We start from the raw sequence: 14,072 nt of genomic DNA, 5'->3' as shown, positions 1-14,072 counted from the left end.
AAAAACGAATTTCAGTAATATAGTTTAATATTTTATAAAATGAAAGCTCGTTCAAAGTAAATAAATATAACCATTTCGAAGTTATTGAGAACCTCAAAAATTGATTATAACGCAGACATATGTATATGTAATATACATAAAACACATATACATTTTATATGCAATATATACACGGAAGACATAAGAAAAGTAACATCAAGCATGTAGAAAAAAACTTTTATTCGGCGAGCTTTTATTTACTTAAACCGTGCTTTGTTGGAACACAAGCAAATGTTCCCGACAATCAACACTTACAATCTCATATAACTCTCATTTTATGGCCTTTATGTACAATAAATACTCATTCGAATGATGCGATCAAATTTCCTTTGTACGTTTTTTCCTAATGTTTTCGCAAAAATTAAGAATATTTTCATATTATACACAATGTCCCTTAAACAGTAAATTCATTCTCTAATTACGATATTGGAGAAGCTCCTAAGCAACCAACTCCGGGATTGCCCTTTATGAAAACGTTTTAATAAATTCATCCAGCTTTATAAAATTCATATCATGTAATAATAAAATTTAATAGAACAGTCCTTGATGTGCTTTACATCCATCCGGTATATAACAAAAATTTTATATAGCGTACGAAATGTTGAAAGTGACAACTCGCTTTATGCATTAGCTGAAAACGCACATAGTCACTTTGCATATCCAGTATCACCTAGCATATTTAAACGTCCATGCTGAGTGGAGAAACTCGGCTCCGGCTTCTCGACTCATGCAGAGACACGGTTCCTATACAAATATACACTATGCGCGGTCAAACGCACATTCAAAATTTATACGGTTCTATCTTACGAAGTCGGGTCCTTTTTCCTAGACAGACCACCAAACTTCCCTCGAGTCGTTCGTCTCCTATCCTTTCTGTTCATTCGGCCTTGGCTACCATTCCAATCTCCTTGACCTCCACCGAAATTTGGTTCATCGATGAAGTCCTGCCCGTTCGGATTGTAATCTCGTGGGTCTCTTCGATCTCTTCTGGGCCCGTCTCCGTAATTGTTGTAATTATCACCTGGATAACCCCTGCCTGGTGGTCCATCGTACGGAGCTCCTCTGACATCTCTGACATCTCTCACATCTCTTACGTCTCTTACGTCTCTGACATCTCTTACATCTCTTACATCTCTGACATCCTGATTGTAGCCACCTATACCTTGTGGTCCGGCGCCCAGAAGTCCGACACCAACACCCCCTTGAGAATTGTAACGTGGATCGTATGGATCCATCTGACCTTGCCTTGGATGGTTTGGTCCTGGTGGACCATCCATCCTCATGTTACCCATGCCACCCATTCTCATTCCGGGGGGTCCCATTGGTCCACCGCGATCAGCACCCATTGGACCGCCGCGATCTATGCTCATTGGACCGCCGCGATCGATGCTCATTGGACCGCCGCGATCGATACCCATCGGTCCACCGCGATCGACCCCCATTGGTCCACCGCGATCGACACCCATAGGTCCACCACGATCACCACCCATAGATCCACCACGATCAACACCCATAGGTCCGCCACGATCAATTCCCATAGGTCCACCGCGATCAACGCCCATCACGGGGCCATCTCGCATCATCGAACCCATGCCACCCATCATAGCGCTGCCGGACATCAGCATAGCTGGACCCATGCCTTGCGATTGATCCATCACCTGTGATGCACTCATGCCACGGACGGGACCCATCGGACCCAAGCCCTGCATGCTTCTTGCGTCCACCGGCATATTATTTACGCCCTGCATGTACGGAGTGGACATGCCCATGCCCATACCTGCGAAAAAAGATCATGGTTGGTTAATCAGGTTTCGTTTCAATGAGTATTTTGAAATTAGAAAATATCAGCCTACTAACCAGGTATGTTTGAATGCTCTTGGACAGGGTGTTGCAAAGTCGTGGGTATGATCTTAGGAGGTTGAGCTGCGGCTTCAAGAGCCTTACGTCGTGGATCGGTGCGTACTAGCGGTGGCGATTTCGGCGTGTCCAACATTTTCACCGGAGGAGGCGACATAGGCGAGTCAGCCAAATCGTCATTGCCTAGTCGGAAAATTTTACGCAACCGTGGGTCATATTTTACCTGCGGATCGTTTCGCGTGAGCTTGAGACCAGTATAGTCGGGCCTTGGAATGTCGACTACGTACACCTGGTAAATTATATCATAGATTTATTTATTTCTTTATTATTGTTTTACTATGTGAATGTCAAACTAATTAAATAAAGCCAAAACTTATATTCACCTTATATGGGATGGCCGGATGCGACGACAAACTCGCTTCGATTTCTGTACAGGGTATATGCGAGGGCACCGGTTTAAAAGGCAAACTGAGCATCTGCCTGAGGTCGACATCACCGGACTTGGAGGCATCAGGGTACTGACCACCAACCATACGAAGATCCGTGTCCCCAAAATTCGATGTTGGTGGGAAGCATCGCAGGTCCATGTCCTTTCTCCTGTGATCCTGATCGAGTTTGGCTCGAAGGTCCGTATCCATGGTTGTGTCCTGAGCTATGATGCCCGAGCTGTAGATACTCGTTTCAAGTCGTAAGGAGCGTGAGTCTTTCGCAGTATCAGTAACTTTGGGAGTAGAGACGTCGCTGCCAGTACTACCCAAAGAGGACGTTCTCTGTTCATCTCTGCGCTGCCGTGGATCGCGGCTCATTCGTGGGTCTCGAGATACAGGTGCCGATTGTGGTGGGGCCGCTACAACTATACAAATTAAAAGGTTATTTAATTGTTTAATATATTGACAAATTTTTCATATTGTGTGAAGAGTTTACTAACCGGGTGATCTGCCGGGTGATAATCTTGGACTATTATTACCGGTATCCGCCATTACGTACGGCGACGGAACCTCTGGCACGTTGGGCTTAATGGCGTCTACATGGGAACTTGGTAAACCAGTCTCCTTTTTAACTTTGATAGCTTCTTTATCTTGCTTAGCGCTACTCGAGCTCTGAGCCTTGATCGACGACAGCAGCTTCGATACTTCCATACTGATGTCGATTTTACTTAAATCACCGAGTTTATCGACAATCGCCGCGGGCTGAGGTATACTCGCCGGCTGCGGGATCGAGTCCTCTTCGGGTTCCTTCTTTATATCTTCCTCCTCTTCCTCTTCTTTCTGAATATCTTTCAATACGATTGTCAACTGATCATCGTCATCATCATCGTCATCATCGTTGTCCTCATCTGAGTACCAGTCGTCCTGATTAACTTCGTGGTTCTCGGTGTTCTCCAGATTTTTGAAACTGTCTTGCGCTTCTCTTTGTTGCTGCTGTATCCGCATGTACAGCTCCTGGGTTTTCTTTGGAAGGTTGGATGGGATCTCCTGACTTGCGGAAACCGGTGAATCTTTCGGCCTTTCTACTGTAGCGCTTACAGCTTCTTTTGTTTCTAATGAAAATAAGATTTAAACATTATACATAAAACATAGTTTAAACAATGACTCAGAGCCAATACGCTGAAATATATTAAAATACCTTTCGCATTATTAGTGTGCTTATCCTTCTCTTCATCATCGGCCGGCATTTCGATGACAAGGTCTGTTTCCTCCTCACGGTCACTCTCTTCATCTAACTTAGATTTAGTTAAACTAGCTACCTCCTCAGCGAGACTGACGACTTTCGCCTTTTTCGCTGCACCTTTTATCAGTTGCCTTAGATCGACATCCTTGTTGATCAGACTAGCAGCCGGCGTGTCTTTCGCCTTCTTCGTTGACTCCTCTTTCTCCTTCTCTTTATCTTTATCTTTCTCTTTCTTGGCGTCGTTTGGACCACCTTCATTGTAGAAGTTTGCGGCCGGCTTATCCTGTTGCTGACTGTTGGCGAGCAGGCCTAGTTGCGTTGCCGACTGCACAACCATGTCATACGGGACGCGATCTTCATCGGGACCCCAGCGTGACCTCTTGCCCAATGTAGACTTCCTCTCCTTGTGCGATGATCCATGTCTGTCTCGGTGAGAATGATCATCTGAAAAAAGGGTTTGGATTAATTTGTTACGTAGATAAAATTTTGATTTCATATGTATGTCGCCGTAGTTACCATCATCTTTTCCAGAATCGTTGAATGGGTTATCATTTGGTGTGTGTACCTTTAGCTCGAACAGACTCGGTATCTTTTGATTTGACATCTCCTGACCTTGGGCCAGATTTTTCTCAGTATTGGATATCAGATACATCGCACCTTCTCTACTCAGCCGAGGAAAGTTTCCGAGTATCTCTTTCGGAGCAGTCTCTAAATGTTTCAGTAAAATATTTTTCACCTGTAAAATTTAAAATAACATTATAATCTATTCTAATTCATTCAAATTCACGAAACTTGTAATAGTATGCAAACCTGATCGCTCATGGGTTGATGTGAGAATTTGCAATTCTCGCCGGCCTGGCACTTGAGACCTGTATGGAAGAACTTGCAGGGGAAGTCGTGATGCATATATAGGCACTTGTCTCTCTTGGCGCAGCAGTCCATTAGATAAAACTTGCAGAGCTCCATTTTCCTTGGCGGTAGAGCGTTGTGTGAAAAAGGGCAGTCGTCGCCCCGATGGCACTTGCCCTGCATGTAGTACACACATATCGCGTCCGGGTCCTGATTGTGATCGTTTCCTTGGCGTCGACCGTTCCTGTCGTTGCGCATTTGTGCCCGGTTTTTGTTCTTTCCACCCCGCTCGTTTTTAACACCTCTTCGATTAGCTGCGAGGGAGACTTTATTATTACGATCTTGCTGACGCTGTTCGCGCTGTTGCTTCGTCCCTGAGTTCAGAAAATTTCGTTGTTGCATGTACGATCGATAGACAATTTGAAAGCAATAAAAAAGATATATACAGTAACAGTCAAATTCAAGGTTATTCAACAAGATTATTCTTAATATTTATGAGTTAGAGTGAACTGGCCGATTGCATGATTACATATTTATAGCATTGCATTAATGAATTAGTAATGGTCAATGATGTATTAGTTTAATGCCAAGTGCATTGTGACTTTAAATAATTTCAAAATCTGACCAGAGTGCTCTTAATTTTGTATCAAATCAAATGAAATCATATTCTCTAAGTTAGTATAATAATATGCCATAATTTAATTAAAAAGTAAGCTAATATTTGATTCTCAAATTGCTTATCATTGCAAACAATGAAATTTTTTGATGTTCAAGAAATATAACACCCAATTCATTTAATCATACTCATTCATGCGTTATTCTAGTTCAGATTTGACATATATTACAGTATAGCAGTCAATCAGACATTATGACATGAAAATAAACAGCATGAATGGAACTGAATGAAAATGATAAATTGAACATTAGAGTTTGCAATGAAATAAAAATAGAGCTAAAGATAAAATAAAATATAAATAATAATTACATCTTGCTCCACCTCTTTTATTATCATCTCTATGGCGATTAGACAAAGACCGATCATCATAGTCTGAACCACTATGATAATTGTCTTGATCACCACGCCTGGGAGAAGTATTTTCATGGGAGCCCTTTCTGGATGGGGAAGCACCTCTTACAAATAACATTTCATCATCATCTTCATTGGCATTTTCTTCATCGCTTAACTTCTTTTTCTACAATGTTACAAAAAAAGTGTATTAGTAAACACTAGAAAGTTATAATTTAATGTATCCATAAATAATTATACACACTTTTTGGTCCTTGGCCCTCTCATCTTCCTTCTCTTCCCGATTTCTTTTTCTGTTTTTATTTTTATTGCCTTTGCTTCTGGATTTGTTTTCGTGATTTTTTGACTTATCTGCGTCAAGGGCAGCTCTAATGGCTTTTTCAACATCTCCTGCCCAATCATCACTGGTTGGACCTTTTTGCTTAGTTGACTTCTCAGCACTTCCAGCTTTTTTACTTTTGCTAAATTTATTGTCAAAGCTTTTGTGCTTTGGTGATTCAGACTTTGCTGGTGGAGGAATAGGTGGTTCCGGAGCTGGTTTGACGGGTTCCGCAACCCGCATTGGCTCATCATCTTCATCTGAAGGGATCTCTCCATCCTCCAAGTCATTGTCGTCATTACTGCAGATAAATATAAAGTTTAGTTTATATTTGTTAAATCTAATGTATACGCATATTTTGAGAAAAAGAAGCTGGTGCAAAGTTGATTCTAAAATGTTGAATTTAACTATCATAGTGATATTGTACATAATACATAAAATATGTTGTACTTCTATTTATTTAAAGTTTTCTGTAACTATAATCAAAGTTGATTAAAAATTCAATCAAACAATGACTATATTTCAACATTAAATAAAAAAGCAAAAAATAGACCCACTTTAAGATCGTTCAATGGTGGCTTTAAATTTACAAGTCTTGTACTTCTAAATAGTAGTATTTTTTATCCAGTTTGTTTCTTGGGCAATTTTTAAAATATATTAGCAAAGAAAATGCTTAATATTTACTAGCACACTATAAATGACACGACTTATACGCAATTAGTGCTTATAAAACTTTGATTTCTTATAATAAACGTTAATCTAAAATGTTCCTATAAAATCATTCCTCCATCTATTTTTAGTGTTTCTTTACTCGTGAAAAACGACGTCGAAAAGAAACAGTTATATATTTCCTATTCTGATAAGTATTCATTTCAACAGAACGGAGATAACTTTAAAATACGTAACTTATTCCAAGAAAAACAAAATTACTTAAAATTTGATTGATTTTACAAAGTTCGTCAATCGATTTTTCTGATCAGTTTTAAAAACAGAAAAAATATGTGCTTTTGCCAATTAATTTTAACCAGACATTTATCTAAATTAATATTTTGAATCGGCGAATATGTCAAGCAAATTGGAAAATTGTCCTAAACGTATCAATTCAGGAAAACATGGAATTATTCGCGGTAAAGAACGCATTGTCCGCATGGCAACGCTTAATTACGCCTATATATGTCAAGTGAACGTAAATTCCAAGGCCTTCCGATCCTCTCGTGCAGTAACGCAAGCATATGTTTGCATTTATTCATAGCTAAATTATACTAATTATTATCGCTTATAACTCAAAGAAGAAGCATTTTCCGTTACCGGTCACCGGATGTATGGATTTTTGTTTTATAAACCGGGTCATTAGTCACTGAGTTCGTGTGGGTCAATTTTATCACTTTCATTGTTAAGCACTAAAAAACCATCATAGCACATCGTGATTATTTTTCAATTCAACGTTTCATTTATGGAGTCATTGAGAAATCATGAAGCACATTGATGATTTGGTTTCGTTATACCGAAACCATCATATAGTCATCATCATAATAAACATCAATAGCGTCAGCATCATTATCACTTTTAGCACAATTGTAGTTTAAGTCGGCATCATCATTTTCATCATCATCAAGAATCATTTTTAGCATGTCACTGAAAATCTTGGGACAGTGTAGCTGCATTAATTTGGAATAAGATCGATATAAAAGTACGTCTGCGGCGTACTCGTCGTGCAAGTCATAAAATAATATTCTATATTATGCATAATTAAAAGCTTTGTGCGAGCCGCTTATCAAGCTCAAGGCTCCTCGCATGTGTGATAAAGAATTTCATTTTATGGCCAAATGCGCAACAACTTTACGCGGGACATTAAATTTATTGACGCAGTTCGTTTTTACTTTGCGAGTTCGATGAGTAACGAAGTTTTTAAAAAAATGTCTTGTCGACCTACTATACCGAATAAAAAAGTCAAAACGAAAACAGTCGCCGCATCTGTTGGAATAAGTATCGTGACGCAACTCTTCTCCTGCGGTTTCTTTTTTTCTCGGTATAAGCGCGCGCGAAGGATCAAACCCCATTGATGTACATTTGCCGACAAAATTGTTTCGCCGATAAATTTTTAAAATAGGTAATATTCGCTAAGGTAGATGCTAGGGCCGCTTTTAAATCGAGGTCCGAAATTCTGTTGAACCGAACAGATGGTCTAAACGCGAGATCAACATATTATCAAAAAGCGTCTACAAGGGTCGCGATAAATCGCGCAATATTTTGTCTTTGGTCAATGACGCGCGATTCAATTGATCGCATATATACACCGTGTGAACGGGCACGTATGCCATCGACTCGCTCATGTTTATCCACGATTGTCCGAACGTGAGTTGGCAAACAGTAAAATCAATAATTGCGAAATAAGGAGGGTCGGCATGTAATATTCTCTAATGAAAAATCAGTCGTTTGTCCTACTGATCCGTTTAAATCGCGAAAATTCGTCTCCCAATACGCAGCGACTCGTTAAACATAGTCGATACGCCAAGGTGCGTATGCAGAAAGTACAGTGCAGTCCATAGAAAAAAGCGTGACAGTCGCCGAGGCTAAGCAGCCTAACATTTACAATAGTCGCCCCCGACATTCAGCGATGCATTCAAAACATTATACTTCTTTTTCTCCTAGAAATGCGCAATAAATTAATGAATAATAAATGAATCAGTCAAACCTCTGAATAACGGTCTCAGCCGCGGAAACACTCTCGAGAGCCATAACGCTCTATCGTGCGTTTTTCTCTTTCTCTCTCTCTCTCTCTCTCTCGACTAAAAAAGGGGGCTGCTCTTTTAACCAGCCTCGTCGAGCTAAAAAGGGCAAGGATCGATCAGCGGCGTCTGGTATCCACTCCGCCCGTGGGTCGTGCGTATATATATATATCTATACGTGCACACGCGTACACAGTGCTGTATACAGGTATACAAGTGTGCGCACTCGAGAGATACAAAAGTGATGGGGCCTACGTCCGGGCCGTAGCTGCGGCAGGGTCTGTTCGCCTCGATATCTTGCTGATGGCTTCTCTCGATGGCGACATGCTGCCACAGACAATCACTCGTATTATCTCTTTCGCTCTCTCCTTCTCCTTCTTCTCCTCCTCCTGTGGTAACAAAAGAGAAAAATCGAGTGAAAAAAAGCGCTTTGGTCAAAGCTGGAAGTCGTACTCGGAAAATTGATTAAATTCGCCCTGTAATTTGAATCGTTTTTCGAGCTGCTTCTATTGTACATGTATGTTATATAGCTATTATGTAAGTATACATCGATCTCGGTATTCTCTCTCTCTCTCTCTCTCTCTCTCTCTCTCTCTCTCTCTCTCTCTCTCTCTGTTTTCACGTAGCGGAGCGAAAATCGACAAAGTAAGTATTTCTTGCGGCGAAGAGACAGCTGTACAGCGCAACATGGTATATGAGCCTATAGGCAAAAAGCCACAGGATATGTAATTGTACACCTACACACTATAGCATCGCAGTCCACGAGTCGCCCCGCCCGACGTGGCACGTGCGTACACTATAATGCGTGTTATAAGTACCTATCCATGCATGCGTGCGCTTGTATTGTGTTACGCACAGCTGGGGGGAGTGTAGACCGACTATACTCGTAGCCGGGCTAATCAAGCCTCGAAACGAAAATATTTATTGGCGTCTATAGCTGTGCGTATCATGTGTGAAAGACACTATCAATTATTCAATACTCCGTATATCATAGTGTAAGTTCGCTCTCGTATGTCGAGGGTTTATCGTGTAAGTGTCAGCGTAAACATTGTCTGCTCGAATTGGCACAGCTGAGGAAAAAACATTGACGACTCGTTCTAAAATGAGAGCGAACTTAAAATATTATATTTTCGGTATATTTAAATATATACCTGACTCGCGGGATATTTTAGGGGATTAACACACTGCGTTCGCTGAGCCTTTGGCTCTATACGCGACTATTACACGCTCTCCCGCGCGCCCGTGCCAATGGAAGCGTCGCCCTGAGATAATGCAGCTTTTATCGCGAGCTTATCGCAGATTAATTTTTCGTTGCAACAGATCGAAAATCATCGGCGATAAGGTCGAGTAATGAGGAATTTTTCGCGACATCATCTGAAAGAAGCGATTAGAGGCGGTTTTTTATGTTCAAAGTTGGCGCGTGCGAGGAATCCGGAAGCCGAGTTGACTGCCCTCGATTATAGAGGAAAAAAAAGGGAGAGCAGCTGCCGCCTTCTGGCGTAACTCGGTTTCCTCCTGCAGCGAGCGCTGAAAAACGCGGTGGATTCGGCGTAATGCTTAAACTATATTATTTTCACAGTAGCTGCGATTTTTTAGCGATGATCGAGAAATCCTGGTGCTGGCTGTACTACGTCAAAAGCGTTAATGAAAAACAGATGATTCACCTCGAACAAACATCAACTTGCGTATATGAATAAAAAAATCATTTAAATCGACAAGTCTCCGTTCTATTTCGGAGCAATGACTGACCCAAATAGACTCCGATCAATGCTTATCACCGTTAACATATAGATACTAAAGCCAAGCAATTTCCACTCCAAACCAACAGGATTTCTCGATCCTCACTCCACGGATTAAGTGTAACGATAACCAGATGCGTTTGCGAAAAATTTTCGGAGCAAAAACTCTGCGCCGCTTTCTCGAACAAAGTCGAGCGTACAGCACTCGGCTATACGCATATACACTTATAAGAAAGGCGGCGGCAGCAGCGTTTTCACTCCGAGAACTCAATATATAAGTGTCGCGTCGTCTTCGCGATGTATTTTGGACTCGAGACAGGGACAAGTTTTCCGCGCTCGGAAAGAGCCATCGATCTTTCGATCGACCGTTTATGAAAAGACGATGAGAAAAACAATGAATGGAAAAAGACAGTTACAGTTACTGGTGCGGGACGGGGTGGGGGGTGGGGTGTAGAGTCACTGGGAGGCAATCGGAGTAAAGACACAGAAATTAGAGTAGGAAGAAAATAGCGATATAAAGTATGTTAGAGAATGAGAAAAAAATACCTCGCCTGGAGTGTCTCAGAGTTTCGTCGATTAGACCGTACCCTCTGTGTAGAGACAATGATCGTCAGCGTGTCCGTGTACGTGTGTACGTGTGTGCGTGTGTGAGAGAGACTGTATGTATATACCTACTTTGCATTAGAGTATACTTGACCTATCGTGTGCTTAACTCAGCGCAACACTATGGTACTTTAAATGGATGCATTAAACATGCTACACATTCGCCGTGTCATTTTGCGCCCCTCGCATCAACCTCTCGCTCTCTTTCTCTCCCTCATGCTCGCAGTAGCCGCTGAAGGTCTCTCAAAAAACATCTCCGCTTATACAGCTGTCATTTTACATAATTCACTCACACGGTTCGGCTCCTGTATGCGCAGCGCATACATTACAGAGTTATATTTATATATAGGCGTATACTTCGTTACAGCGGCGTCTTTCTCTCTCTCTCTCTTTCTCGTGGGCTGGGCGCATACAATAATTGTTTGTCTCAATATGTGTTTGCATACGTCGACAAAGTTACTCAGAGGGCATCTTTCAGCGGGCTTGTTATATTTTTGTATGCCAACGAACGAAAAACAAATGCGCGACGACGATCGCGATCATAACCTGTTACATCGATCGGCAGCAGCGATTTCTCTTTCCCTCAGGGCCTCTTCGACATTTTCCTCGAGCCGAGATAGTCAGCAGCAGTAACATCTCCCTCTCTCTCTTTCTCTCTCTCTCTCCCTCTGTGGCTCCGACTAATGCGAACTGATGCGCGCGGGCGCGGCGACTATGTATGTATTTCAACGACGCGCGTGCGGTATAGTGTTCCCTTGGAGTCCTCTATCTATATCTATATATACTCGCATATATAAGCACAGCTGTGGCCTTATATACCTATAGGTATACAGTAGATATACCGAGTACCAGGAGCGCACTACACCAGAGCGGATTTTCCGAAGTTTCCTTGGCGAAGGACCGATTCACCTGTCGGAAAATCGATCGACGAAGCCTCGGCTGCGAGAAAAATCAAGCCACGCCGTTTTCGGGCTATGCCTTTACACCGACTTACAGCTGGCTCACACAGAGTCGATAACGCGCGCGCGCGCGCGCGCAGCTGCGACGAAGGCGAAGGAGTATAGTGGGAGGTCACAAACAAGAACAACAGCTGCGCGTGTACGTGCACACCATGTACATCGGCGTATACGTTCAATGACGTGTACGCACATCTATACATGCGCACACCGACTCGCCGCTGATGGTCGTGTCCATCGTTACCTCTCCTCTATCTCCTCCGAAAAATATGGCCGACGATTATAGTTCAGAATAATTGCGTCGTACCGTGATTTTTTCTCTTCCACAGTCCGAAAAGCGAGCTTTTCGACTAAAAAAACTTCTTCAGAGGACGAGAGAGAGAGAGAGAGAGAGGTTTACAGGCATGGAGAGGGCTACTGCTGACTTTTCGCTCGAGTCATCGGCAACACAAGGAAGATTGAGTAACGAATCTAGCGCGAGTAAAAACTCGGCACGCGGCCGCTCGAAAAACCAAGATGTCGCGCTCGCTCGGCAACGGAGCCCGTCTCGCCGTCGTGTTTGCCGAGCGAGAGAAAAGGACGCGCGCGCGAGAGAGAGAGAGAGAGAGAGAGAGAGAGAGAGAGAAAGCCCGACGCGATCTTCGCGAGAGAGAATACACGAGAGATCTTTTTCCCGAACGATAGAAAAATGAGCAAAAAAAAGATTAATTGAGAATAGGCGTGAGAGCAGATATCGGTTATTACAATATTCTGCGTTGGTCCGTGCGTGTCTCCGAGAGGCGGCGGCAAACAACAAAACAGGTCGTAACAAACAACAGTACAACAACGAGACAGCTGCTGCAGGACGCGCAACGACAAAATCAGCCGAGCGAAATGCGTCTCTAGATAGAATTACGGCGGCGAGTTATGTAAAATGCCTCGTCTATATCTCTGCCGCGGTCGTGTCTGTGTGTATGCGTCTCTAGGCTTTTGAGTGCCGTTGATGAGTCGAGCAAGAACTTGAGAGTTTTAAACTAAACATGGCCACATCTGGAACTATTCTGAGGAGCGGACGCTCGAGCCTCGGCCTGCCAGGTCATGCCTTAGCCCCGGAACGACATTCACTAAGCTTGCCCTCTCGCTCGCACTCGTTAGGCTAAATGGGCTGAGGTGGTGGGGTCTCGACCAATCAGAGAGCCGATCCCTCCAACCATGTGACAGCCGCGCGCACTTCCCTTGTTCCCCTCTCGCAGTCGCGCCTCGTTCATATCTTTTCGCTTCTCTCTCTCTCTCCTTCTATTACAACGTATATGTCTGTCTCTGTCGGCGTTATGCCGCTTTTACGCTTACCTCTTCGATTATACTGCGGATGATCGCCTGATGCCTTATGGGTGACGCTTCGACAAACATGCACTATATGCGTTCTTTTTTCTACAGTGTCAGTGTGACTCTCTGTATTCTCTTTAAACTACTACAACTACTCGTTATAACGCTTCGAGTCAAGGCTTCGACAAAATTATAACGGGTTCGTCGTGAATTATTCAACGGTGTGCAACAAATAGTCGGAGCAACGCCTCCAACGTGTATAACCTACGCCACAGTGTTCTCAATACAGATAGTCACACGAGATTCATCATTGAATTTCCAGAACGCAAAGTTACAACGAGCAAAAATCCGAATACGAAAATGACATCATCACTGCCTTTTACCGAATGACTGCGAGATCCGCTTTCTCGATGAATTGTACGACCGCAGTGGAAAAGCGGCATTTCCAATCTCCCTCTTCTGCAGTGCTGGGCTACCCACACGTCTCTGAGTCTGATGAGCGCGCGCGCAAAATTCCTTCGAAATCGGTGCGCGCGCCGCGCGCTTTCGCCGTTGTCCGTCTCTGTTACTTTTCACGAGGTCGACGCCGTCTTTGTCCCTCCCGTTATAGGTACCTGTACGCAGGTTCTATGGCAGCTGCTGTGCCAGCGAAAATGTTCGCTGAATGGAGAGTACCTGTGCCTAGCTATATTATGCACAGCTCTAGTTTATACCGAAAAATAAACCATTGAGGCTCCGTTTTATTTCTCGACGTGCAATAGTTTAAAATAAAAATTGGTCATGGATCGAGGGAAAAATAATGAACCAAAGTTCATTGCTCCTTGTGGAGTTTACTCGCCACGTTATTTCAACTTTCTTGATGTTATCCTTTTGGAAAGGATTCTTTTCAGATTCGTCACCTTTCATTTTTACGATCGATCGAAAGTTAAAATTTAGAGAGAAAATTTAAAATCAATAACTAATACACTAAAAAAAACT

General features: G+C 42.8%; 1 protein-coding gene across 10 annotated transcripts; it reads right to left on the bottom strand.

The window, feature by feature from the left end:
• Window positions 1-9: 9 nt before the first annotated feature.
• LOC100678781 (protein suppressor of sable) lies at window positions 10-13,604 on the bottom strand. Of its 10 annotated transcripts, XM_032600421.1 has the most exons (12): window positions 10,906-11,138; window positions 10,777-10,820; window positions 8,458-8,880; window positions 5,688-6,063; window positions 5,402-5,609; window positions 4,378-4,790; window positions 4,084-4,303; window positions 3,523-4,011; window positions 2,825-3,436; window positions 2,280-2,749; window positions 1,897-2,185; window positions 203-1,816 (listed from the first exon to the last, which is right to left on the bottom strand). In XM_032600421.1, exons 3-12 carry the CDS (start codon window positions 8,499-8,501, stop codon window positions 843-845), a joined length of 4,095 nt encoding a protein of 1,364 aa, XP_032456312.1. In that variant the 5' UTR covers window positions 8,502-8,880; window positions 10,777-10,820; window positions 10,906-11,138; the 3' UTR covers window positions 203-842. The 10 variants fall into 10 exon arrangements, with proteins under 10 accessions (XP_003426278.1, XP_032456312.1, XP_008206077.1 ...); XM_003426230.5 differs by lacking the exons at window positions 10,777-10,820; window positions 10,906-11,138 and adding an exon at window positions 12,534-12,894 and having other exon boundaries at window positions 10-1,816; XM_008207855.4 differs by lacking the exons at window positions 10,777-10,820; window positions 10,906-11,138 and adding an exon at window positions 13,119-13,604.
• Between the last annotated feature and the right edge of the window lie 468 nt (window positions 13,605-14,072).

Source organism: Nasonia vitripennis, chromosome 5 (genome assembly GCF_009193385.2).
Source record: "Nasonia vitripennis strain AsymCx chromosome 5, Nvit_psr_1.1, whole genome shotgun sequence".
NCBI lineage: Eukaryota > Metazoa > Arthropoda > Insecta > Hymenoptera > Pteromalidae > Nasonia > Nasonia vitripennis.
This window is presented reverse-complemented; position numbering and strand designations above follow the sequence as displayed.